This window comes from Phocoena sinus, chromosome 4 (assembly GCF_008692025.1).
Source record: "Phocoena sinus isolate mPhoSin1 chromosome 4, mPhoSin1.pri, whole genome shotgun sequence".
Classification (NCBI taxonomy): domain Eukaryota; kingdom Metazoa; phylum Chordata; class Mammalia; order Artiodactyla; family Phocoenidae; genus Phocoena; species Phocoena sinus.
The window spans coordinates 15,519,589-15,545,899 of NC_045766.1; the positions used below are offsets into that span (position 1 = coordinate 15,519,589).

At 56.9% G+C, this 26,311-nt stretch overlaps 1 protein-coding gene across 4 annotated transcripts; it reads right to left on the bottom strand.

Annotated features, from left to right (window-relative positions):
* Positions 1-4,096: 4,096 nt before the first annotated feature.
* Positions 4,097-21,537, bottom strand: AMOTL2 (angiomotin like 2). 4 transcript variants are annotated; one of them, XM_032630331.1, is made up of 10 exons: positions 21,360-21,537; positions 18,037-18,831; positions 15,009-15,306; positions 13,827-13,971; positions 13,387-13,479; positions 9,436-9,731; positions 8,353-8,657; positions 7,349-7,566; positions 6,605-6,781; positions 4,097-5,872 (listed from the first exon to the last, which is right to left on the bottom strand). In XM_032630331.1, exons 2-10 carry the CDS (start codon positions 18,768-18,770, stop codon positions 5,814-5,816), a joined length of 2,325 nt encoding a protein of 774 aa, XP_032486222.1. In that variant the 5' UTR covers positions 18,771-18,831; positions 21,360-21,537; the 3' UTR covers positions 4,097-5,813. The 4 variants fall into 4 exon arrangements, with proteins under 4 accessions (XP_032486222.1, XP_032486220.1, XP_032486223.1 ...); XM_032630329.1 differs by having other exon boundaries at positions 6,605-6,784; XM_032630332.1 differs by having other exon boundaries at positions 6,605-6,784; positions 18,746-18,831; positions 21,360-21,534.
* Between the last annotated feature and the right edge of the window lie 4,774 nt (positions 21,538-26,311).

The following is a 26,311-nucleotide window of genomic DNA, read 5'->3' on the forward strand; positions in this document are numbered from 1 at the left end:
AGGCTCAGTAGTTGTGGCTCATGGGCTTAGTTGCTCCCTGGCATGTGGGATCTTCCTGGACCAGGGATTGAACCTGTGTCCACTGCATCGGCAGGTGGATTCTTAACCAGTGCGCCACCAGGGAAGTCCCAAGGGAAGTCCCTTTATTCTAAATTAAAGAAGGTTGCTGTAGTTTTCAGGGTGAACCTCGGCTGTGGCTTCCTCAGTTAATCACTCCGTGGTTGTGATTTTGGTATTTTTGCTGCTGATGCAACTCGCTGTGAGGATTTCCACAGCACATTGTGTTGAGCAAGCAAAAGCTGTAGAGGAGAAATGGGGCAGGGCCTCCTGGAGCTGGAAAAGAAGGCCAAATTGATGCAAGAAGAGGCAAAGCAGTGCAGGGAACTGTCCACATTGTTGCTCAACCACACCTGGAATGTGGCCGCAGGTAGGAGTTTTTGGACTCTCAAGAGGCATTTATCTGAGGACAGCTTGTGACATTTGGCCAGCTCAGAATCAAAAGCGGACAGACAGGCCCTGCCACCATCAAGTTGGCATGGCTCTCCAGGGTACCTGGGGAGCTGACTGTCAGATGTCTGTGTGTCCCCGCACCCACCCCAACCCCATGGCCCCACCAAACTCTGGCTAGGGGGCTGGAGCTTTGCTCGGTGGGTGAGAGCAGTGGGCGGACATGGGCCAGCCATGGGTCTGGTCCTCTGCAAGGCCTATTGTCCGGGCTCTGTGGCGACATCTCTCCGCCTCCAGGCCTCCTGGTTGTAGGCACCTCTGCCCCAGGGGAAAGAGCTGGGTACCCCAGGTGGGTACCGAGTAGCCACTCCTTGTGTCCTGGGTTGGAGTAACTGCAGCTTCATTGATCCCCAGCTCCAAGTCTCATCGGAGAGAAAGAAGAATGAGCCCAAATTGAATCATGGTGCCTCCCAGGGCACCGTTCGTTTGGACACTCGATGCCGGAAGCCCAGAAGCAGACGGACTGGGAGGTTAATGAAGCTTATGCCTTGAGGCGCTCCCTTGAACAAGCCCCTTCCAAGACTCTAGACCTCCTTTTGTATTTGCCATTTTGCATTCTTCTTCTTCAAGGGGGACCCCTCAAATGATATAAACTTCAGGTCCCACAAAACTGAACCCACCCCTTGACTCTGTAAAATCTTGAGCAGACAGTGGGTGCCTGGTGGCTCAGCGCTTGTGGGCCTCTTGCCTGAATCTCAGACCAGGACTTTTGCCCCAGCAGCCTGAGGGTCAGATGGCGGAGGGCTCCAGCTCAGAGCAGGCAGTGTCCTCTTTGTGGCCCAGGGTGGATGTGCTGGAACTGTCGGGCAGGCCCAGTAGAAGGAGACCGTCAGCTATAGGAAGATCAAAGCTTCATCTTGAGAAGAAGGAGCCGACAAGTGTGAATACACCAGATCAAATAGCACTTCTAATTATGTCCATATGGCCTACTGGCGGGGCGTTTGGTGCTAACCCATGGTTGACCGCTGGCTTAAAATGGATGCTGTGATATAAAATACCCTGAATTGTACACTTCAAAAGGGTGGATTTTATGGTATGTGAATTACATCTCAATAAAAAAAAAAAAAAAAAAAAAAGAAGGCTGAGATCTGGGTTGCTGTGGAGCTGGGTTGCTGGGTCCCAGCTTGGACCTAGACGTGGCGGGCCCATGAAGGCACTGCTTGGTGCCGGGGCTTCTGGGCTGCTTCTTGAGGCATCGGTCACACACAGGGACCAGTGTTCAGGGACTACTATGTCCTGGCCTGGTCCTCACTGAGCTAGGAGACAAGACGGTGGCACTGCAAACAAGGTTCCCGTCCAGCTCAGGTTCCCGGGGCCCGTGGAGGGGCTTCAGCCACTCCTGGGCTACTGGGCCCCAGTTTGCTGCCTGCGTCTTGGCATTTTTCACCAAACCCTCTGAGCCTGGTACCTGCTCTGCTGGGCCCAGGGGAAGAGTTAACCATTAACCTGGAGGTGAGAGAGAGGAAAGGGCTGGGACAGCGCCCACTGGTTGCCTTCCCGCCCTCTGGGGCAGTGGGGGCCCCTCCTGAGCCGTACTCCCAGCCCTGTTAGCGGAGGCACTGGGTGCGGGCAGGGCAGGCAGAGCAGAGCTGTCCCTCACAGAGGAACTGGGCCTCCAAGCACCCGGCAGAGCCACCTGTGGGACCCAGGGACTGGCCCTCTCATGGCCCAGGCCCCCTCACCGCGGGTGCCCGGGTACATGGGCAGACACTCCCCTCCCCAGGGCCAGCCCCCAGCACGTCCCCAGCCCAGAGCTGTGTTAGTTAGACTGCACGTTAAATGGCACTGAGAAGCCTACTCACCCCTTTTCTGAGAGGACATGGCCCCTCATACTCACTGGTGACCCTGTCTCTAGACGCTCTGGTGACCCGGCAAGGACACCAGCCAGAAGATATCGGTGCCCCTCCAGTCTTTCTCTGTGGGGCACACTCAGGCACACACGTGCACATACACATACACAAATGCACATGCACGTGTGTGTGTTGTGCACACTGGTTTCTTCTACCCCCTGGTCCGTGCCAAGGAAATATTAAAGTGACTCTTCATGGACTGGCTCCTGCCAAAGGCACAGATGCTTTGCAAGCCTCCGGCCCAGGTCCTGGGGGTGGGATGGTGCCCTCGTCAGGCCTTATAGCACCGGGTCTGAGCTGCCCTCCAGGGCTCTTTTGGGGGCAGGTGGAGGTGAACAGGAGCCTCGTGGCCAGGCTCTTCTTTGGAGCGCCCTGCCACAGGCGCTGTCGTTTTGTCTGGACACCACATCTTAGCGAATGTCTCTGTGCGCTGGTGTGGCCGAGGGAAGAAGATGGGAGCAGCAGCTCCACTGTTCGGGCCACCTCCGAGGACCAGGCCTGCATCTGAGGAGGGCAACCTAGCCACAGTCCACATAGCAAGTCACAGTCCGGGGCCTGGGAAGATGGGCATCGATGCTGCCCACGTGGTGGGAGGTGGCCTGGGGGGGCTGGGGTGGAGGCGTGGCCACGGGGTGCATTGTGCTGGCCGGGGAATCTGGGGCCCATCGCTATCGCAAAGTTGCTAGAAGGTCCTTGCACGTTCCCAATTCCTCCACCTGTCTGGCTCCATCTCTTTTGTGCAGGTCGGCCGGCTCGCGAAGCTCTCTACGATCCTGCTCGGATACCCATCAACATGGCTGCTGAGTCCCCACACCAGCCCTGAAAATACTTGGCTCACTGCCGTGGAGGTGACCGTTCCCATCACGGGCCTGTCTGGCCGCCCTCTGCCTGGTGGTTGGCTTCTGACTGACAGCCTGATGAGGCTGGTTGTGCCTGACGGGGAACCTCTGTGCTGACTGGCTCATGGCAGCAGGGGCTTTGTTTCTGATACAAGGACCCCTGAGATTGAGATGTCTTCTCTTTTGTGGTTTGGAGTGATATGCTTTCCTGGAGCTTGGGCAGGGGTGCTGAGGCCACAGCCAGGGAGGGAGGCAGAGCCCAAGATCCTGCCGCACACATGAAGACCCTCTGCAGGGCTCCAAGCAGCACGGCTCCCTGTCTCTTGGATGGTCCCAGACGGGAACTCCACGCTGGGGAGGGGGAAGGAAGGGTAAAGCCACCTTTGGACACCCCTTCCTACTGTGGAGTAACCACAGCGTGTGGGCAAACAAAGTCAGTTAGGACAAAGTTACCTGGGGAGGCTGCCCCTCTGCCAGACTCTCCCAGACTGAGAGAAATGTTCTCTGGGGAAAGCCAACCACATCCTCATTCCAACCTTGTCCTTAATGCAGCCTCACAAATTCCCAGGACTTGTGGATCCTAGAAGAAATTACACTGGATAGCCTCCTAGCCTTGCAGATAAGGAGGGACCAGCCTTGCCCAAAGGTTTCCCACAATCAGAAAATGGAAACCAGCCTTCACTCCTCTTGTATGAGAAATGGCAGTCACCCTGAGCTGGTGCTTTATGGACATGCTATGGTCAGTGTTTAAGAACCAAGGCATACAGGAGCGTGGGGTGGACGAGTAGGGGTCCAGCTCAGTGCTGAGAGTGGTTGGGGACTATGACACAGGTGGCCCCCCCAAAGTTCCTACCCCCTCTCCTTTCCCTCTCAGTGTAGTCTCTCACCTGTGCAAAGATACCGCTTTTAATAAATTTTTTTTTTTTTTATTAAAATACTGTTATACCCAGTGGAATGCAGCAGCAATCCTGGTACAGGGTGGCATAACAAAACAGCCATGTTTACATTTTAAATATTTACGATAACTTAAACATACAGACACACATCATGGTCTTTGGCAGAAAATGTTCACAGCACAAAAAAATACTTTAAAAGAAATACCAAATATTAATCCAAAATATATTAAGTTGTTTTTTTTCTTCCACAATATTTTTTTGCCTTTTTTTCTCTTTTTTCTTTTTTTCTTTGTAAACAATGCATATGAACCAAATGCATTTTTCAGCTTTCAAGAGGGGTAGGGAGATTTAAAAAAATATGCAATTGTCCAGCAAATGCAAATGTTTAAAAAGGAAACTTGAGGAACCATGGGAATAAAATAACACATATAAAACCTTAAAACGGTAAAGGAAAAAAAAAAAAAAAAAAACAAAGATTCAAGGAGAACTAAAAACAGTCAGGACAAACTGCTAAAACCCACCAATTGCTCCTGGGGCTGAGCTGGGGGACTCTTTAAGACCAGAAGTCAAAGTCACGGCCACTGGCAGGCTGCCATTGGATGCTTCACTCCAGTTCTCAAGCGCCAGCCCTGCTTCAGGGCGCTGGGCACGGGTGGCTCGAGGAGCCAGCCTCACGGCGCCATGCTGTAACGGGGGCTCCATTCAGAGGACTATCTGAGTCACGTCTCCCAATCCCTCCAGGGTGGGTGGACAGAGACCCTGATGAGAACAAGGCCATGTCTCCAGTTTCCTTTGGGAGAACTGGTGCTGGGAACCCCACCACAGCAGACTGGTGTGGTAGCTCACTTCACCTGGCTCAGGGCTCATAACCAAACTGACAGGATGTCCCAAGGACAGGAGCTGTGGAGCCATTTCAAGAGGCTGGTGATGGTGGTGGTGGGGGAGGGTCACGTGGGCATTTCAAAAAGGGTTCAAGATGGGGAAAAAGACAGCCAATATCCCGTGGATCAACTGGATCACGGGCCAAGGGCTTGAGAAGGGGAGATAACTGGGCGGAACCGTGACAGCAGAGATGGGAGCACAGAACGAGGGGACAGATCTGAAGCAGCCCGCTTCAGTCTTCTGTTCCACAAGGAAGGGAATTATATACAAACCACACAGCACATCCCAGTCCTTTCCAAGTGAAGGGGTGAGGCTGTGGCCTCAACGGGCCCCACAAGATGCAAGTGTGGGTGAGCCCAAGGAGGCGGTGAGGGGCTGAGGAGGTTGGAGGGACCACACTGAGCCAGGCCTGACTAGTGAACCAGCCCACCTGGCGTCCACAGGCAGCCATCCTTGGCAATCAGGCCCCAAATCAACATATCCTGTCCCCCTCTGCCCGAGTGTCCACTGGGGGTGCAGAAGGGGCTACTCCCTTCTGAGCTTTTGGTTGTTACCCTGGCAGCAAGCCTTGGGCTGCAAGCAGGTTAAGGTCCAGTCCTCATTCCATGTGGGCCCAGGAGGAATGTGGGGCTAAGGAGCAGAGTCTTCTGGGGGCCGGCTCACAGCTCCCCTCTCTTCTGCAGCATCCTTCCTCAGCTCCTGGGACCAGATGGTCAACGGGAATGAGTGCTGGGCTGGGGGACGGTGAAGCAGCCTCTGGAGGGCCTGCTGGAATGGCCACGTGGCAGAGGGCGGAGGAGAGCAGGGAGTGGTTCGGAGTCCCCAAGGCACCACCTCCTTCAGATCAGTATCTCCACCATGTCCGACAAGTCCTGGACTCTGGATGTAGCAACAGAATCTGGAGAGATAAGAACACAGGCACATGCCAACGAGCATTACCACACTGCTCTTTTAAATCCTACCACGTTTGAAAGATAGGATCTATCTCCACCAACTTTTCCCAACTCAGCTGCCCAGGTCGCCATAACTTGGCCAACCTAAGCACAAAGCTCTGCTCCCTCTGGGCTCTCGGTCCAGACCACCAGCCTCCAGCGTGGAAGACACAGTTGTTTACAACTTGGAACTGGTCGGAGGGCTCGGAGGGAGGGTGGAGAGCCCCGAGGGAGGGAGGCTGCCGCATTCTTTTCATGCCTGTGGTTTTCCGAGATGGTGAGGCCAGGCAAATACGCAAAGGCTAATGTGGAAGGCAGCAAACACAGTAATGGCATCTTCTCAAATTTCTCCTTCCCGGATTCTTTTTAAACAAAGTCTCCTAACTTGAGTGGAAGGGTAACTCACCAAGCTCCATTATCTTCCAAAGTGACTTCCAAAGAGAAGATAAAGAGCCTCCCAGGTGGATCTGTCTGTAATCAGGGTTTTCAGTTCCCCTATTCATGCATCCAACCAGCTCTCATATGTACTGTGGTGGGCCTCACACCCTGCTCACCCATCCCTGTGCAGGGCTCCCTGTGGAGTGTGGGCAGTGAGTGGGGCCGGGTCTGGGAATAAAGGGTCAGGGGCCCCAATTCACACCCCAACATGCCCTCAGCCCCGCAGAGAAGTCGGGGGGTGGGGGGGGAAGGGGACTTACCCAGCAAGGCTGTCCTCTGGCCACTGCTGCACCCCAGAAGGCCGTCGGGCTCCAGGCCCAGGCAGGCGGCGGCGCTGTCTGGGGGGCTGTCAGTCTGGGTGCTCCCATCCCTGCTCCCATGTTTGGCGTGGGCAGCTAGGGGAGCCTCGGCCACTGGCTCCTCCGCTGGGGCCCTGTCTGCTGGAAAGGCAGGAGGTTCACAGTTATTGCCTTGTCCATAAGATGGAGCCCCCAGGAAGAACACCCCTACTTAACTGTACCTATTAGGGATGCGAATTGCTCTTGATTTGCAAGAACTTCGATTACAACTAAACGCTCCTGTTTCCAAATGGGAATACCTATCAGGTTGGATTGGGTTCCAAAAACTTCGAGTAGAAGAGGCTTTCTTAAAGGGGTGTAGATTAAATCTTAAAACCAGTAGGGACTCTCAGATTTCTGTGGCATCTGCTTAGAAGGGGGAGTGGAAGGGCTGGCCCAGAAGGTACATCTGTACAGGGAGCTCTAGTTTTACTTAGATGGTAAGTGGCTGGGGCCAGGGTGGTGGAATTTCCAGAGATGGGGGCTACAGCCTGCTTCTTCACACCAGGGGGACAGCTGTGGGCTGCAGGATCACTGGAGCCAGAGTATAAACCAGCTTCCCTGGGTGAGGGGCTGGGACGCCCTGGCTCCTCTGAGCCTCAGTTCTGAGGAAAGGCCTGAGGACACCCTAGCCTCTGCCTCTGCCGCTTACCGGCCTCCTCTCACCTGCAGCCAGCCGGGCAGGGGCATCCACCTGCCGCTCGCTGGAGGAGAGCCCTTGCCAGCCCTGGGCCCCTGCTGCTGCAGCCACGAAGATAGATGGCACCGACTTGGCGGGCCTCAGGGAGCCCTGGGTGGCCTTGCCAGGATCCTTCCTGGAGCGCTGCTGAAGGACCTTGATCACCGCATCCTTCTCCAGGATCTGGGCATGGAGCACCTTTAACCTGAGGGGTGAGAGGTCATGCTTGCATCTTCGGACCTACAGATCCAACAGCCCCCGTCCTTCCCGCCTTGTAGACGTTGGAGGGAAAGCCTTTCCTACAACCAGGCTGGGCTCTCCTGGCCTTGCAGCAGGGGCAGGAGGGGGCCTTCAGAAATGCCATCACAGCTCCGGAACTGGATGCTCTGAAAATTGCCCATGCGTGAAGTGCTGGGCCCTTCTCACACCAGCAAAGGCAGGTCATCAAAGGGCAGGTTCTGGGTTCATCCAATAACAGCAATGGTACAATCCCTGTCCTGGAGGACCACCCCCAGGGCTGTTGACCAAACGGGCTCAGTCAACGTGCTTGTGCTTTTGAGCCAGGTATAGGTTAAATGGAAATCTTGTGGGGCCTCTGAAATTGTTTTTGGAGAGAAAATACTAGCTACCCCCAGGCCGGAGGCCTCGGCCACATTCCTTCTGGGGGTGGTACATGGTGTGGACTCAGTAGGAAAGTCTTGCTCTCTGATTTACATGGGGGAGGGGGAGGGGGAGGGGATAGAGTCCCAGAGCCTTGGATGGCATCCAACAGTGGGGTCTCCTGGGCAGACCAAGGACTTGGTTGGTACCTCTGGGAAAGAATACGTGTATGATGCCAGCTATGCCAAAAGCACGGGGGTCAGCTCAGAAGTAGGAGGGATTGTTAGGCCAGGTGGGGCGAGGGGTGTTTATCACGGATTAAGGACGGGGCAGGGACTTGACATCGCCACCCCCCTACCCCCACTCAGGTGCCCGGCCTGTAATGCCCAACCTGCTTTCCATCTCCTGATGCCTGTGGCCGCCGGTGAGCAGGCCCTCGTTGAAGCTGCTGCTGGGTGAGGGCTGGGGGGAGTGCCGGATGAGAGTGGTGTCGCGCTGGGCGGCAGCCGTGGCGGCCGCATCCATGGCAAACTGCCTCATGGCACGTTCCTCCAAATACTTCTGCTCCCACTTGGTCATGTCGGCCTCCAGTGCCAGGACCTGCTCCTCCTTCTCTCGTAGCTGCTCCGACAGCCGCAGGGCACTGAGCTCCGGGGACCCACCGCCGCTACCACCACCGGGGCTGCCTGCCTGTCTCTGCAGAGAGAGGAGCACCGTGGTCAGGGGCGGCAGCTGGGGCGTGTCGGCCACAGGTCTTTGCCTCCACAGGAGGACTCTCACCGAGCCTTGGGCTTGGTCAGCCTCCCCGTACACTCTTCGCAGCCCGCTTCCACCCAGAGACAAAGGGGAGGCGTGGGTCCCTGAACCCCCGCCCCAAATCCTGCGGCCAAGGGTGTGAGAAGATCAGGTCTGCCTTTGCATAGCGACCACATAAATTATCTTCCAATCCGGGAAAGGGGTGCAACTCAATGACACTGGGACAACTGGTGTAAACTAGGACAGAACTGGGCAATCCAGGAGGTCTGGTCACCCTATCTCTGTGGGAAGGGTAAGGTTGGGAGTGGAGACAGAACCCTATCTGGTCTGTGAACACAAGAGCTATTCACACAGTCCAAAGTGAGGATAAAGACTCAGGATCTGGGCGACTATCTTCTCCCAGGATCCTGAGGAGACACACAAGAGGTGGCTAGTCTCCTCTATCAATGCTCCTGAGTGACTTTCTCTAGAGACCAAGTGTGCCAACCTGTGCTGCTGCTGAGGACAGAGGCCCAAGTCTTGAGTCCCCGAGGTCGGCACACGGCCCCGTGGCAAAGCCTCTGCTAAGACTGGTGGCTGGGAGGGGCCTTCAGCAAGGCCGGCACAGATCACCCTGGCTTTCCAAGGGGGCTTGGCCTGGATCTCAGCAGGGGCTCCCAAGCTGGCCTCCTCTGATGCTGCTCCAGTTCTGCCACCTCCGTGGGTCTTCCCAGCTCACCTGCTGCGCACGCAGGGCCTTGAGTTCCTGCTCCAGGCGCGTCCGCAGCCGTAGCTCCAGCTGCTCACGCTTCTCGCAGGCAGCCTGCAGCTGCCCCAGGGCCTGCTGCAGCCGCTCCACCTTCTCCACGTAGGCCTGCTTCTTCCGCAGCTCCTCCTCGGCTCGTGCCGCCCGGCCCTGGGCATTGCTCAGAGCCTGCTCCAGCAGCTCGGCCCGCCGCCGCTGGTCCTCGATGGCTCCGCGCAGCAGTGCCACCTCCCGCTCCAGCTTCTCCTGCTCCTGCTGCTGCTCGTAGCCTGCAGGGATGAAGAGGGGGGGCCTGGTCAGTGACGGCAGCCGCCTCGCTGGCCCCACGGAGCGCCCCCCACGTACTGGGCTCTGGGCTGACCACTGCAGCAGCACGACTGCATCTTATCCTCCCCACAACCTACGAGTTAGGTACCCTTATTAACCCCATTGCATGGGCCAGGAAACTGAGGCTCAGGTTAAGTCATGAGTAAATGAGAGTGCCAGGCCGGGGCCCTTGCAGTAGTCACTGGGCTACACTGCTCCTCTGCTGGGACATGGTCTTGCCAAGAGAGAGCCCCAAACACTGCCCACTTGTGCCAGGTGTCACCATTTCCAAAAAACATTCACAGTTCCCCTCGAGCCTCACGGTGACACTAGAGACTGGACCCGGTAGGAACTGTGACGCCCATTTGCAGATGAGAAAACGGAGGCTCAGGTGGACTGTCGTGTGGTCATCATTCAAGTGGAAGAATCAAGAAGAGGGGAAGAGACCACCGTGTGCTGCCCCAGGAGCCAGGCACTTATACATCTTATTCCACCAAAGCCTCCAGTAACAGTCCCTTGAGGCAGGATTTGTGACCCCTCAACTTAAAGGGGAGGAAACATAGGAGGTGAATGGTGCTGCCAGGATGGGGACCCAAGTCAGCCTGCCTCTGATGGATTAGGCTGCTTGGCTGTGGTGTGAGGCCCTCACACCTAGAGGGCTGCCGAAGTGGGCTCCAGGGCTCACTCTGTGGACCCAGGTGCCCCTACCCGCAGAGTGTGTGGGCTGCCCGCCTTGCTGGAGGGCAGAGGCTCTGGGGCCTGCCTGGTGGACTCAAAGGCACTCTCTAGGGCAGCACTATCAGCACGGTGGAGTTTCCTGTCGTAACGGGCTGGTCCTACACCGTGCCCGCCAGTGCAGTAGCCACTAGGCATGCGGGGCTACTGAGCACTGGAAGCGTGGCTAGTGTGAGGGAAGAGCCGAATTCTTCATTTTATTTAATTTTAATTAATTTTGATCTTTGAGCCATCTTTAATCTTTATACCTATCACATAGGACAGTACAAGCTCTGGAACAGACGAGTGAAGGCTTGGGACCTGGCAGGCAGAAGGGAGGATTCATTTACTCAGGGCCCTGGGGCAGAGAGGGAGGACACAGGCGACTGACCCAGGTCAGCTCTGGTTCACGCTGGATTTCAGAAGGCTGGGTCCAGGCTGGCCTCATTCTTTGGGGTGGAGGGAAAAGATGGCAGAGCTCAGTAACACTGAAATTGAGCCTTTCATCCCAAGCTGGCCTGACCCCTGTGGAGTGGAGGGGGCAGGCGGGAGTGCTGACTGGGACTTTGGACCTGGAGGTAGTGACCCCATCCTGGGAGGCTTCACAGAGCCCAACAGCTTACAGAGTTTGCATCTCATCCCAGTCTATGATGCCCCCATCTTACAGCCTCAGAATCTGAGGCTCAGTGGGAAGAAACTGCCCAAGGGGGACAGGGCTGGGACAACCAGGCCTCAGGACTCAAGGTCAGCTCCCCAGGGAGGACAGGGCCTGACCTGAGCTGGAGGTCTGTATGGCTTGCCTAGTAGGAAAAGCAGATGGCACTGGCGATAGTGGCCACACTTCCCTACTAGTGTTGACTGACTCCAGAAAAAAGGTGAGATCAACCAGAGGCATCTTCCCTGGGAGTTCTGGTTTCCCCATGGCTATTGGGAGCAAGGAAGGGCTGCATGGCTTCCCTCAGCCCTTGGGGAGGATCCCCAGGACCCAGCCTTTGGCTTCCAGAAGTTCCTGCCACCTCCCACACCTCTAAGGCCCCGGCAGGGGCTGGGAAGTCTGAGACCTTGGCCATCCCCAGCCACCAGGATAAAACCCTGGGCCTGTCTGGCGGGCAGGGGGCGGGGGCGCTCCCAGGCGGGGTGGCCGCGAATCAGGGAGACAGGGCGAGGGGCCAAGGGCGAGCGAGCAGTGGAGGGAGCAGAAGGCCTTTCCCCCTGGGAAAGCGAGGCCCCACCGGCACGTCCCAGTCCCTTTGTCCCAGTGTCCTCCCTCCTCCCGCAGTGCGGGCGGGCGGGGCGCGGGAGGGAGCGGCGGCGGCGGGGGCGGGGCGGGGCGCAGCGGAACAGCCCGGGCTCAGGAATGCCTGGCATCCAGGTCACCCGCCGCTGCCAGATTAATGGCTCCAGCCCGGAGCCAAGAACAGCCTGGCGCTCGCTCCCCGGGGAGCGGAAACGCCTCCAGGCCGGTCTCCCCCTTCGCCCCTCCCCTGTCCGCTCCCAGAAACCCGCCGGTGACTTCCTTTCTTTGGCAGAGCCCGGCCCCCAAAGTCGGCCCTCTGCTACAGGGCGCCCCATTCTGCCTCCTTCCAGAAACCCGCCCTCCCCGGACTCCAAACGGGACCCCCGGGGCCGTCCCCTCCCCACCTCCCAGAGACCCTAAGTCATCGCCTCCCGCCAGTACAGCCCCGCCTGCCCCCTGCCCACCCCTACCCCCCAGCCCTTCAGTGCTGGGCTCCGGTCGGCCCTGTCCAGGGCCGAGCCCTCCTTGAGGAGGGAGGTGCTGCCAGCAGAGCTCAGCCCTCAAGCTGCTCCTCCACTTCTGGACACCCCCTAAGTATCCAGCTTCAGCACAGCAGGCTTTCTGAATGTGTTCCTCCTTCCTCGAAGCCACCCTCGCCCGGACACCAGCCGCCCCCACTCCACTCCTTTGCAAACACCCTAACACCACTATAGCACGTAGTAAGAGCATACAGGAGGAGTTTAATAAATAACTGCCTCTCTGTCTCTTCTGACTGCTGCAGCTTCTTCCTACTGCTGAGCTCGGGGCTCCCTTTGTCCTCCCCCTTCCCCCAAACTCCCTGCTCGAACCTCCACTTGAGCTATCCTGCTGCTTCTTCACCTGTGGCCTGCTCCCCACCCTGCTACCCCACAGAGCCCCTCTCTCAGGCTGCTGGGGACCTCTCCTCATCTCGCCTCTGGGGCCAGGCCACCCTTGTTGCCTGAAACCCGGGGTGGGAAGACCCTGCTCCTTCCTCAAGCTCACTGCCTCTCTTGACCTCCCTGCCCTGGCACCTTCCTGACCTGTTCCTGCTGTGCTCCACGCCGGCCAGGGGCTCAGCACAGCCGTGCTAGTGAACAAATGAGTGACTGAACGGATGAGTCAACAATGAGCTCATCTGTTCTTCAAGAAGCCTCTGACCACCCTCTTTAGGGGAGCCTCCTGAGCCCCTTCTTTGGGCTGCCCTGTTGGTTACGCCCCATTTTTGGCTGGTGCCTCCACCTGTTATGGCCCAGCCTCACCATGCTCTCCAGCTTCCCGCATTCCTCCGGGCACCCCCTGGGAGACTCAGGCTCTTCCTCCTCTCTCATCTCACCTGTCTCCAAGGCTCTCTGGCCTCCCCCTTCTGAAGGACACCGAACCGATGGTCAGCACCACAGCTCAGCAAACCACAGCTCCCCAGCTATCCCTCTGGATCCACTGATTTCCCCAATACACAGAGAACCAGATCTTTTTCCTCTTCAGAAACTACCCCTCCCCCAGGTCTAGTCCACTGCTGGGTGTGTAGTAGACATTCAGTAAACCCAAGCTCCAAGCACTGCTTTGATAGAGGAGGCCGATCCTCCCTGTGCTGAGGGGCTGTCCTGGCCACACCTCTGGCCAGGCTCCTGAGTGGGACCCCTACTCACTTTGAGCCAGCAACTTGGCCACCATGTCCTGACTGCCTGCCTGCGCTTCCTGTGTCTTGCTTGCCAGGCGCCGGTTTGCAGATTCCAATCTCTCTGTTTCAAATAAAGAAAAGAGGTTTTAAGGAAAAATGTTTGAATACAGGTGAAGTCGCCTGCTGGGGTGTCCCCTCGGTCCTATCTGTCGGGCTGCATTCTCCAAGTTGGGGGTGGGCTCATAGGGAAGCTCCAGGTCATCCTGGGCCACATGGGTGGGAGCTCCATGAGGGGCCCTAAGGTCTAGAACACAGAGACAAGACTCCCCAAGGAGTCTCAGCCTAGTCTCCTTTGAGTCGATTTACACTATTATTGCAGAGGACAGATTCTGAATTATTCCCTAGAACAGCGGGATCAAGCTGTCCGCAGGCACTCCCCACCCCTCCACCTGGGTAAGCCGTCCTCACCTCTCAGATCCCGGTTGAAGTCCTGCAGCCGTCTCATCTCACTGTCCATCTTGTTCCGCATAGTCTTCTCCAGGGCCTCCCGCTTGGAAGAGGCCCTCGTCAGGCTCTCGTGGGCCTCAGAGAGCCGCTGGATTTCGCTCTCCAGCTGCAAGAGGCAGACAGCAGAGCTGAAGGAAGGGGATAGCTCCCAGGGAGGGAGTGGCATCAAGGTCCCCTCCACAGACCCCGGCTGATCTGCTATTCTCCATCAGAAAGGGTGAGAGAGAAGAGGATCAAAAGCCACAGCAAAAAAATCACCTAGTTCTGGTGGGACGGGCTACAGCCTGTAGCCTCTAGAGGTGGACCAGACTGCTGGAACAGGCAAGCGAGGGTCCCTTCAACTGTCCCAAGGTCCTGAGCAAACCCAAGGCCAGGTTCTCTGGAAGTGGCTGCCTGCAGCGTGACTAAGCGCAGCTTTCTGGGGCCCACTGTCCAGAAAGAAGCATCTTCCTTTTGTCTGGCTTCTACTGAGAAATCTGAGCACAATGGGCCCAGGAGTGGGCACTCAGACTCCAACCACGGTCTGGAGGGTGGACTTATCTTGGACACCACAGGATGGCCTCGGGAGGCCTGGGGCCACCTGCTAAGGCTGAGCGCACAGCTGGTAACCCTTCACTAAGAAGGGAGCACCAGACCCCAGCCTGAGCCGCCCCTGCTTGGAGGATTTGCCTCTCCAGCCACCGCCATCCACCCCAGAGGGCCAGCCTGGCCCTGGCTGCCCCCCCACTTGGCGGCTGGCAGGTTCCGCACGTGCTCTTCGCTGGCCTGTGACTCCAATAAGTCGCTCGTTTTTTCCAAGAGGAGGGGCTTCCTCTGTGGCCAGGGCTGGCCTGGAACAGACTTGCTGTTGTGTGGGGGATACAAAGGGCTCTCTGTGGGAGGTGTCCATGGGAGGGGGTGTGTGCAGGGGAAGGGTGTGAGTGTGAGGGAGCCGTGAATGGGCTCTTTCTAATCACCATTGGGCAGCAACAGCTCATGCTCCAGGCCTGCTGTGCCAGCTGCTCCCCAGCTGTCTGGAGTCAGCCAGGGAGGGTGCACGAGGGATGGGGGCGGGGGCTGAGGGACGGCTGAGAAGCCCAGCCAGGCCAGCCCCGTCGGGGTCCCTTCTTCTCCCTGCCCCTCCGAGGCCCCAGCAGGGCCTACCTTCTCGATGCGGCCGGCCTTCTCCGCCGAGCTCTCCAGGTCCCTCTTCAGCCTCTCGTTGTCCCTCTGCAGCCTGGCATTCTCCCTCAGCACAGTCTCCATCTGGGCCAGGTGGGCACTGCCCGAGGAGGCCTGGGTGCTTGCTGGGGCCTCCAACCCTGGTAGGCTGAGGGAGCCTAGCAGGCCCTGGCTGAGGGGAGCCGGGGATGGGGGCGGGGGGTGCTCCTGGGGCTGCTGCAGGTACTGGTACTGCTGCCGCTGCTGGAGGAACACAGGGGGCACCTGGGCCTGCAGGATCCTGGGGAACAGAAGAGTAGGTGCTCAGAGACCGAGAAGCCACCCCGAGTCGCCCCAGCCTTCTTGGGCAGACAGCCTCCCCACAGCGTGAGGCAGCGACTGGTGGGGAAGGCCTTTCCACATGGCGTCCCCAAGACCTTCAAGGGCCAGGGGAGCAGGGCTGGAGGGGATTAACATGAGCATGTTTATTTCATGCCCAGCCTCACTGTGGCCGAGGCCCTGGGGATCAGCCTGAGCAGTCCTAGCAACCCGAGCTAAAGAAGAGATCTTGAAAAGTGCACTCCTGACCCTTCTCATCAATAGAAGGCTCTTTCTGAGTGTGGAGGTCACATCCATCATGACTGAACACACAAACTTCCAGGCCCCTGGGCCACTTGGTGTCTGTTCCGGCCCCTGGTGTCAGGCCCTGCGCTCACACGCACTTCTTCTCCCTCCTATTTTGGGTCCCGTCACCCCTTGAAGAAACATTTTTAGAAGACTGCGGCTAAGGTTAGAGCGGCGAGACAGACGTCAGGGGTAGAGTCTGGGCTCCAGAGTCTGACAAAATAGGCATTCAAACTCCGGCTCCAGCGTTTAAGCCCATGGTGCGGCAGGACTCTACTTAATCATGAAAGTAAGGTTCTCAGCCTCAAGGGGGTTTGTGAGGGCTACATTTGCCTGGCAGAGTGCTGGGCCTGCAGTGGGCGTTCCCACAATGACGGCCCATCCTCCGTCTCTCCTAGTGGAGACCGCAGCGTACTCTCTGCTCAAAGAGTAAATGTGACCCAAACACTGGATTTTCTGGGGCGTAGTGGTTGCCTCAGGACTATGACAATAGCCTGAGTTTAGGGACAATGTCCTACTGGTATAACGTCAGCCTTAGGGCCCCACGTCAAGGGAAGGAGCAGAGTAAGAGGCCTGTGGGGTCACAGAGCCTTTCTGGGGCCTTGTGGCTCTAAGTGTAAAAGAGGTGATGGCCTCAGTTTCACCAGGAACTTTCCCAAGTCCCAGACGCCCCACATGAGTCCATCACCTCAGCACTTATGCCTGCCCTTCCCCTCATCCCTCCCCTTCATCCTTCCCCCTCCAGACTCCGGGCTCCCCTGCCCCTCTTATGACCCTAGGCTATAAGAACAGTCCCTGCCCCAAGTTCCCAGAAAGCAAGTCTCATCGGATCAGCCAAAGGAGAGGCTGGCAGATGTATTTCTCTTACTGCCCAAGGTAGAGCTTCCAGTGAGAGCTGAGAGTCCCCATTGGAATGTGCAAACTCTCCCTGTGCTGCTAAATGTGGCATCTTGGGGTTGCTTCTTGAACTTGCTCCCCCTGCCCTGGGCCAGGCAGACACAAATGGCATTCTTTGGGGATGACTTGGCTCCAAGAAAGAATACAGCCTCCTTTCCTTCACACTTGCTCTCCCTTCCCCTTGTTCGCCCCTCCCCCTCCCTCTTTTTTTGTTCTCCTGCAAACAGTCTACTTCCTTTCCACGATATTATCTTTTCCTGACAGGGCTCAATAAGGCTGGTCCAAGAGAAGAAACCACGACTCAGCTTCCGAAACTCTCCCAGGACGGAGCCCTGAGAAAGGAGATAAGGTAGGGGGGTCTGGGAGGTGGAGGGTGGCGAAAACCCACAGGCTCCATCTTCTGGTCCCTTCATTCCAAGCTATCACGTCACTCATTTCTCGAGAGCTAAGAAAGCCATCTTTCCCGGGAAAGGGCACACAGTGGGAAAGTGGGTGACTAAATGAGGACTCAGCAGGCACGAAGAGAACCAGACTTGGACCTTGGGCCATCAGAGGAAGAGGGAGTCTGCAAACCTTCAGGCTCCTCTGGTGGGGCTTCCTGGACCCCTATGCGGGGGAGATGCAGGGCGTGTGAAAAGGGCGTGTGTCAGCTTCTCAGGAGAAGGTGCGGGGCCAAGCGATAGCCTCATTTCTAGGAACCCTATTTCTGCCAACTATCTGGGCGTCCTGCCCCTCCCGGGAATCCCTGCTTCCATTCTAGCCTCTAGAATCCATTCTCTACATGCAGCAGAGGAACCGTTTTAAAAAGGCAAGCCAAATCGCATCCTCTAAAGGCTTCCCTTCACACTGAGAATCAAACACTAAGCCCTCCCCCCAGCAGCCTCTCCGGAGCCTCCACAGAAAGGGGCTCACCTGGACCAAGAATCCTCTCTTACTCCAGGCTCCAGCCACATGGACCACACAGAAAAACATGAAAGGAAATGAATGGTAGGGACAGGGCAGCTCCCGCCCTGGTGCAGGAGCGGGGAGAGGTCCCTAAGGAGGCCATCTGGTCCTTTCTTCCTGCCTACAGTTAGGAATGCCTCCCAGTAATCACAGAAAGCAAACATGTCCACTTGTTCTTAGAAATCTCCAGAGAAGGAGGTTCCACCTTCTTCCCACTTAACTTGGAAACAGCTTGGCAATGATTCCCAACCCTTGTCTTTGCAAGTTCTTTCTGAAACCCAACCTTTAACCCCCTGCTGTAATTCATAGCCTCTGAAAACCCTAGTTACTCAACTGCTACAGACAATTAGACAATGGTGTCCACCTCCAAATTAAAGCAAGGGATGCCGCTAAGTTCTCATGTGACCCTGGCTAAATCCCTCTTTCCTTCCAGCATTAGCTCCCATCTCGGGAGGGAGAGGGTATCATCGGCCTTCCTCTGGAGCTCGCCAGGATTCTGGAGGCTCTTCACCCTGGGAGAACTACGCTGGAAGCCAAGAGCTTGAAGACCGAGGTGGGCAGTTACCTTACTTCCGCATGCTGGAAGTGCGGGCTGCCACGGGTGCGGTACCGCGGGTCGGTGACAGCGGAGGTGGTCTCATGAGCTAGCACGATGTGTGGGTACTGAGGTGGAGGTCCGCGGGGCTCCGGGCCCTCTGCAGGGGCGCCCCTGGGCAGGGGTCCCTGCTGGTTGCGGGCCAGCTGGGGGAAGCTGTGGGAGGCGCTCATGTGGCTGGGGGTACGGGCCCCGTTCCTCTCCAGGGACAGCTGCAGGAGCCGCTCGCTCAGGGAGCGCACGTGCCCGTGCCTCAGCTCACGCAGGGCCTCATCCTGCCTCCGAATGCCACCCGGGGCCCCGTGGGGATCCCGGTCCCCCATATGTGGCTGGGGCCCCGCCTGCTGGGCCGCATAGTACTGCGAGTGGGCTTTGGCCTCCTCATAGGTGGGCAGCTCCTCGCCCTTGCCAGGCTGTGGGCACAGCCGGTAGAGGCTGTTCTCTGCCAGGTGGGTCTCGGTGCCCTGGTGCTCCTGGCCCTGGGGCTCCTGCCTTGTGGCCTGCTGCAGCACCTGACTGTCCTCGGGGGCCACGATCTCCAGGGGGGCCTGGGGGCTCCCTGTGCCCCCAGCCCCAGCCCCACCCCGTAGGGCCTGCTGCTGGATGGCCAGCAGCGTGCGGGTCTCGGTCAGGTTGCCATAGCGCAGCTGCTCCTGGATGAGGCGGTGCAGGACCGTACCCGAGGAGTCTTCCAGTGTCCTCATGCTTCCTGGGCTTGCACACAACCGCCTGGACAAAGGCCAGCAGCACCTGGCCCCAGAGCACCTGGGAGGAGAGAAAGAAGACCACTCAGTGGGAGCACATGGGAAAGGGGGGGACTTTCCATTACTGTCTGGTCAAAGGCATGATGGTAAAGAGCAAGGCTATGGAGGGGCACACAAGCCTGGGTTCAACTGCCAATGCCGCCATCTACTGATTAAGGCAAGTCACTTAACTTCTGAGCCTCCGTTTCTCCATCGGAAATATGAAAGAATAATGCTAGCCTCACAGAGTTGAGAATTAAAACAGGCAATGGCTGTTGAGCTCCTGGTGTACTGTAAATCCCTGGCAAAGGACTGCCATTATAATCATATTCATGGAGACTTACTGTGCCTAGAGAAAAACACCAATAACCCAGACACCAGGAACCTTGGCCTCCTGCAGTCAGCTTCCCATCAAAGAGCCTGATGAGTGACTCTAGCGCAGGCCTAATTCAGCTCTAACCACTGAGCCTTCCAGTCCAGGGGTGGACAGGGCCCCAGTTTATTGGCAGGTGATAAAGAATGATTCCAGCCTGGTAGACGCCCTAGGCAAACAGCCCCCAGGACCGTCTAGGATGAAGCATGCCTTGGCACAGCTAACTCACCACCCTTTACTCTGCTGAGCCCTCCCTGTCATGGCAGTCACTCTGCAAGGTGAACAGGAAGAAGGAAGAAATGCATCTGGATTGGTGAATAAGGGATGAAAGAAGAGAGACTATAATAGGACAATGGTTTTGTGAGATGAGGCAAAAAGGTGCCACCCATCAAGGTTTGTGGGCCAGTCACATAGTCTGTACGCTGACAGTAAGTTCACACGTGCTCCAGGTAAAAAGAAAGGGTGGCACGATGTCTTCGATTTTATGATTACCACCCCCAGCTACACACACACTTGCTCCTTGGATGTGCCCTGATGGCCCTCTAGGCACGCAGGGGATGATGGGCCATCAGCATCTTGACATCGGTAACACCACTTGAGCCGACTGAAGAAGTAAGGGAGCGAGCGGGGAGGCTCTTGGCTGCAGGAACCTGGGGCTGGGGGCTCTGCGCCTAAACTGCAGGGAGATAGTATCTCCTGCGGAAGGTGTTCCCTTCTGAGCCTGGGCTCCCAGTGGCTCATGGCCTGGCAGGCTGCCCACCTCACCCAGCTTCCTTTCCACAGCCTCCTCTACCACAGACCTCCAAACTGGGATTCAGGGAAGATCAAACAAAACCCACACCTCCGGAGGTCCTGTGTGCACGGGAGGAGGACAGTAGGAGGAACGCAGCCCCTCCTCTGCCCCAAAACTAGCCCCAGTGCCCTGCTCAAGTTAGGGCTTGGCCAACTGGCAGAGCAGCCATTCCACTCCCTCCTCCCAGCTGCCCAAAACCGGGGAGAGGGAGATGCGTCTGGAGGGTACTCTGTATTCATCCTTCCTGGCACCCCCTCATTCCCCCCGCCCCAAACACACAAGGAGGGGAGATGCAAGACTCTAGAGCTACCCGAGGCAAAACAAACCTGAATCAATTCTCCCTAGCGTTTCATCCACCGGGCATTCCTAAGTTAATCACTGTCTGGGCTGACTGCAGCCGAGGAGGACCGGAGAATGCTGCTTTCCAGACAGATTCCAGGCCCTCTCCCCACCAACAGTGTGCCTGGGTGCAGGGAACACCTCCCGCGCCTCTCATCCCGCGTTTGTCCCGGTCAAGACCCTCGGATGCACATCCTTTCAGCTGAGCCGTTACTAAAATCTGCGCCCGCGACCCGGGCCGTGCACCCCTGCTGCACTAGCGCGCCCAGGTCTCTGAAACACCCTCTTCTAAGCAAGCACGCAACTCCGGCCTTTGCCTGGGCTCACGCTCGCCTAAGGGACCAAAGCGAGGGTCTCTAGTCAGACCGCACCTCATCCCGCCCTACCCGGACTCCTGGCTGACTACGAGCACCCGGTGGCCGCCGCTGCGCCGGGAGCTGGGTGGACGACGGTAGCCCGTGGTCCGGCGAGGTCTTTAAGCGTCGTGGAGCCGCCTCCCTCCCTCCCTCCCGAGCCCTCTTTGTTTTCCAAATGCTCCAGCGCTGACGTCAGCGGGCTGGACGGCAAGCTGCATTCTTTCTAAGTGAGAGCCGGACCGTGGCTCAAGAGAGGATTTTCCAAGGAAGACAAAGAGGAATTCTTGGGCTAGTTGGGGGGCAAAGACACCTGTAACCCCTACCTAACCAAATCAGCCCCCAGGGCGCTGCAAACTGAGCTCCAAGCGGCGTCTTCCGCCCAGATCCGCATCCCCTGGCATCCCCTCTTCCCGACCCGCGACCCCAAACACCCACTACGTTCTCCCTAGAGGCTGCCCCCCCTCCTCCAGCCCCAGCAGACCCGCGCGCCTTCGAGAGACACCCCCGGGCGGAGCGGTCCTTGCCCTGCTTCGCGGCTGCCGGGAAAGGCGCGCTGTGCCTTGGAGGACGCTGGGTCCGCTCCGCTCCCGCTCCCGGAAAAGCCCAGGCTGCGGCGGGGCTCGGGCTTCGGCTGGGGCGAGTCTCTGCGGTCCCGCGCGCTCCCCAAAGCGCCGAGCGGCCTTCCTTACCGCAGCGGCCCGCGGGTGCTCGGCGCTGTCAGACCCGACGACCCGGCCTGGCCCGGCTCGGCTCAGCGCGGCGGCTGAGGTGTGCTCTCGGCCGTGGCGCCGACGCTCTGGCCGCTTGGGCCCCAGCACGCAGCCCCAGGGTCGGCCAGCGCCGGAGGCGGCTGCTATGCCAGGAATGTGAGAGTTTCAGGTTCCCCCTCGGGATCAAAGCGAACCACAAATAACCTCGCAGCGCGCCGCCCTCCTCCGCCCTCCGCCTCCTCCCACCCCCTCCTCCCCGCCCCCGCCTTCCTCCGGGGAGGCGGCGCTGAGGACCCGGAGGCCGCGGCCTCCCTGCCTTCCTCTCTCTGCCAGCTCCATTGGCCGGACGACACAGAGGGCTATACATCGCATGTCCCCGAGGGACTCTGGGTGTTGCTTCGGGACGTGGTTGGGGGTGAGGGGGCTTGGTGTGTGTGTGTGTGTGTGTGTGTGTGTGTGTGTGTGTGTGTGTGTGTGTTGTGTACGGGGAGGGAGGACTGCAAAGATGTCCCCATCTGCGCGGCTTGAACCTTGCCCCCGGGGAAGAGATGACTCTTGCTTCCAGCCCTAAGCCTCGCTGGTTGTCGCTGGCGGCAACCTTCGAATTGCACTTTTCTTGTTTACAAACACCTTCGCCAGCTCTTTTCGGATCTGTCTCTTCAGGAAGGGTGAATCTGGGTTGAAAAACCTGGTTAATTTGATCCACTTAACTAGCTGAATCACCCGCCGCCAGGCGCTTTGTCCAGTTCTTCCCGAAGAAGTTAGTAAGGAGCAGCCCTTTACGGAAAGCACGCACCGTGCTTCTTGGGCCTGGTCCTCCCATCCAGCCCTTCCAGTTATCCTCCCAGGGATTTCTGTTATCACCCGTGTTTTATAAATTAGGGGTCACACAGAGAGTAAGTGATGAAGCCAGGTAGCCAGCGGGCTGTGGGTTCTCATTCCCAGAACTTTTCCGCAGCCACCAGAATCCAGGTTCCCTAGGTGGACAGGGAAGGCCCTGGGAGCCCTCCTCTCTTCATCTGCCCTCTCTCTGTTCTGGTTTCTTCATTTCCATCCACAACCCTGCCAGCCAGGAGCCCTCCCTTGTGTCCACTTCTGCTGCTTCTGCTGTTCCCCCTCTGGATGGAATTCTGGCCTCTGCCCCTGGGACCCTTCCTCCCCAGCCTTTGCACTAGGCTGGTCCATCTGTGCCGGTGGAAACCCCCATTTCTGAAAGCCTGCTCTGACAGATCCTCCTGGACCCTCACCACACTGGGCCTCTCAACACCTCCATGTGTGAGGCCCAGGCCCCTGTCCATCCTGAGAATGAGGGCTGACTTCCAGCCCTGACTGGGTCCTCTGCACCTCCCCTCACGGTGGAGTTTGCAATTGCGAGATTCACTGGAAGGGACTGGGACAAAAAACTTGGTAAGTTCAAAGAGCTGTTTACTAGCCAGGGACATTGTTAATTTTTAATAAAACCCTCCCCCAGAATGTGTGTATGTGTGTGTGATTTACTTGGAAGCCAAATATTGTGTTTCAAGCACAGGAGTACCTCGTTTCAATGTGCTATGCTTTACTGCACTTCACAGATACTGCATTTTTCACAGATTGAAGGTTTGTGGTAACCTTTCATTGAGCAAGTCTATCAATCAACACCATGTTTCCAGCCGCATTTGAGCACTTTCTGTCTCTGTGTCACGTTTTGGTAATTCTAGCAATATTTCAATTTTTTTTCATTTTTATTATATTTGTTATGGAAATGTGTGATTTTTGATGTTACTATTTCACAAAGATTATGACTTGCTGAAGGCTCAGATGATGAGAAATAGAGTATTTTTTAATTAAGGTACGTACATTGTTATTGTAGACATAATGCTATTGCACACTTAATAGACTGCAGTATACTGGAAACATAATTTTTATGTGCACTGGGAAACTAAAAAATTTGTGTGACTTGCTTTATTGCAATATTCACTTTATTGTGGTGGTCTGGAATTGAACCTGCAGTATCTTCAAGGTATTCCTGAAGTGATCGGCTAAGACAAATGAGAAAATAAGTCATTTGTGTCAAGTTAGGGGATATTTGGTCATCCAAGGACCACCTCACCAAGAGGAGCTATGGCCAAGATGCCGCTGTCCCGACTAGATACAATAGGTAGGAATTTTAGAAATAAAAAGAAACAGAGAAGAGGTACCCAGGTGGCCTCTTACCCTGTGGACAGCATTCTTCTTGGGAACACTTGGTGGAAGTGTGAGAGTGGGTGTGGGCATGTGCACTCCGGTTGCAAAATCAGGGAAAAGGTCGCATGGTACAGCTCTGTGTTTCAGGGGCATTTGTGGCGACACTGGACAAAATGCTGGGCAAACATCCTCGAGATGGTTGCAGAAAGGGGCCGGCTCAAGATGGCTGGAGTCAGGAGGTACATCTTGGATTGGGCAGGCCTGCTGCAGCCCTAAAAGGGACCCCCTGATTGTGTACCTCTGTGTTCCGGAGACAGAAGCGGGAGAGAGATCCTGAAACCTGGATGGGAAATTTACACACATTTTTCTTCTTTTTCCCTTCTCACTGCAAGGATGGAGGGCAGGGCCTCCCAGGCAGGCAGGGCAGGGCAGGGCCAGGGGCCTCAGTGGAACCCGCCTGGCTCTGCAGGGTGGTTGGGTAAGAGGGTCATCACAGCTCGGATGTGCCAGAGGCAGGTGTGCACAGGTGGGCGCTGGGCTGGCCAGCCGGCTAACACACACACACACACACACACACACACACACACGCACACAGCAGGGGAAGAGAGGCTCGCCTAGTAAGCTAGTGCTTTCTACTTCCCAGCTTTGTCCGTCTCTGTCCACACTGCCTCCCTCTCCCTTAGCCCTCTCTCCCTGCAGGTAATGATTCTTCCCAGGTGAGAGTGTGGCTGGCTGGACCTGGAATCCTGCCCAGGAGAGATGCAGCGGTGACCCAGTTCTCAGAGTCAGCCAGGCTTGATGCCTTGGCTCAGGAGGGTGCAGCTCCCAGGGGTGTGGCTGCCTCATAGGCCTGTACGTGGATTAGCAAGGGATCCAGGCACCCACACCCTCATCCCTGCTTAGCCTGGGCCTGGGCCTGGGCTCCGGCCTGGGTCTGTGCCTGTGACGTGGCCTCAGTCTGACCCTGCCACTGTTCCCCACTGCACCCAACAGGAAAAATAAAGGCGAGTTCTAAGCTAGACTCTAGCAGCCCAGGTCCCCCATGGAGCTGGGAAGGGAATGGTCCCCTTACTTCCCAAATGGTTGATAGGCGAAGGAGGGGCTCCAGGGCCCAGGGGGGCAGCATCAAAGGAAGACTCTGCTAGTTGTGAAATCCTCCCTTCCAGCTTCCCCTGGACACTTCCTTTGACAGGTTATGGGACACAGGCTGCCCACCAGAATCTGGAGCAGGGAGCAAATTCACAGGAAGAGCCTGGACGTTGGGATGGAAGTTCCCATCTCCACTTCCAAGAGTCAAGCTGGGGACCTTCTTCTCTTTGTCCTTCTGCAAGTCCCCGTGGCCCACTTTCTGCCCCCTTCTCGGCCCTCCCCCACCCCAGGTTTCCCCCTAAGTCTCTCCTTCCACCACCACCTCTCCTTCTATTCCAGGCATCAGGCCCGAATCTTCGTCAGGCACTGGCTGCTTCACAGGGTCTATGTCTTTCGGGGGATTAATTCCTCCAGAGTTGGAGCATTTTGGAAATTAGGCCCCACAATGGTTGAGGTAAGAGGATGTTATCCTAAAAAATGAAGGAGTCCTAACTTTCCAAACTGTACACGCCCCTCAAACCCCTGGCCTCCATCCGTGCCCCTTGGCTTCTGATGTTTCTGCAGGCCCAAGGCTGGGATGATTCCTGTGGGCAGTGAAGTCCCCCTGGGGCAGGATCTCTGAACACTGCTCCCATTTCCCCTCCCTGCTCTGGAGTCTATAACTGCCCAGAATTTCCACTGGCCCAGCCCTGCCGACAGGTGTATCCGGTGTATATTGTGAATAAACGGGTAAACTGCAGGAGTCCACTTTGCAATTTATTCTTATCTGAGCAGCCGTCAGGCTGGGGAAGGTGATGGGGATGGAGATCTCAGAACTGGCATATTTGAGGCAGTAAAGGAGGGAAGATCATTTTGAAATATCAACGTAACCCCAGACACCGGTCTTTTCTGCAAAGCTACTTTGTACTGAGTGGGTACCGATTTGGTGGATGCTCACTGCTGCTTGGAGAGAACCTCTGCTCTTGGCCAGAGGCCGCAGGGAATGTGAGGAGGCCCCAGGGTTTGCAGGGTTCCTTGAAGAAAAGAGCCTGGGGCAGGTTTCTGTGTCTGCTTGGGCAGGGCCAGTGTAATGGAAGAGTGCCCCCTAGTGAGACACATCCCTGGCTGCTGGGGACAGCTCTACCCAGGGTTCCCAAGGTGGACCTGGGGTCCCAGAGCCGGCCAGCAGGGATGTTCTGGACAAGGTTTCATTCCAGGGACACGCATTTCCCAGGTCCCTCCAAGAATGGACTAATGGCTCCAGTTGTGTTTCAGAGCTTTCCTCACATTTCAACCTCTCCTGGGCTTTCCCTTTTTCTTTAAGGAGATGCCATCTTTAATACAAACAATCTGACATCATTGACATCATTGGGAAAATACCTTTCATTTACTCACCCATTCACCCTTCCATTCATCTCTTCTGTCTTCTATTTCATGTATTCATTCAACAAATATTTCCTGAGCATCTGCTCTAAGCCAGGCCCTCTGAATTGAAGGGGGTCTCCATCTTTGTGGAGGTCATGGATCACTGGGCACGGGAGAGAAAGAGGCCAGTACACTGCAGAACGGAAAGTTCTGGAGGCACAGGGAGGGAGTCAGGCAGGCTTCCACTAGGAGGTGCTCCTCAGGTCGAGCGCTAAAGGCCAAGATGGCCTGTGAGGTCTTCCCCAGCCTGGCATCTGGAGAACCTGCACTAGAAA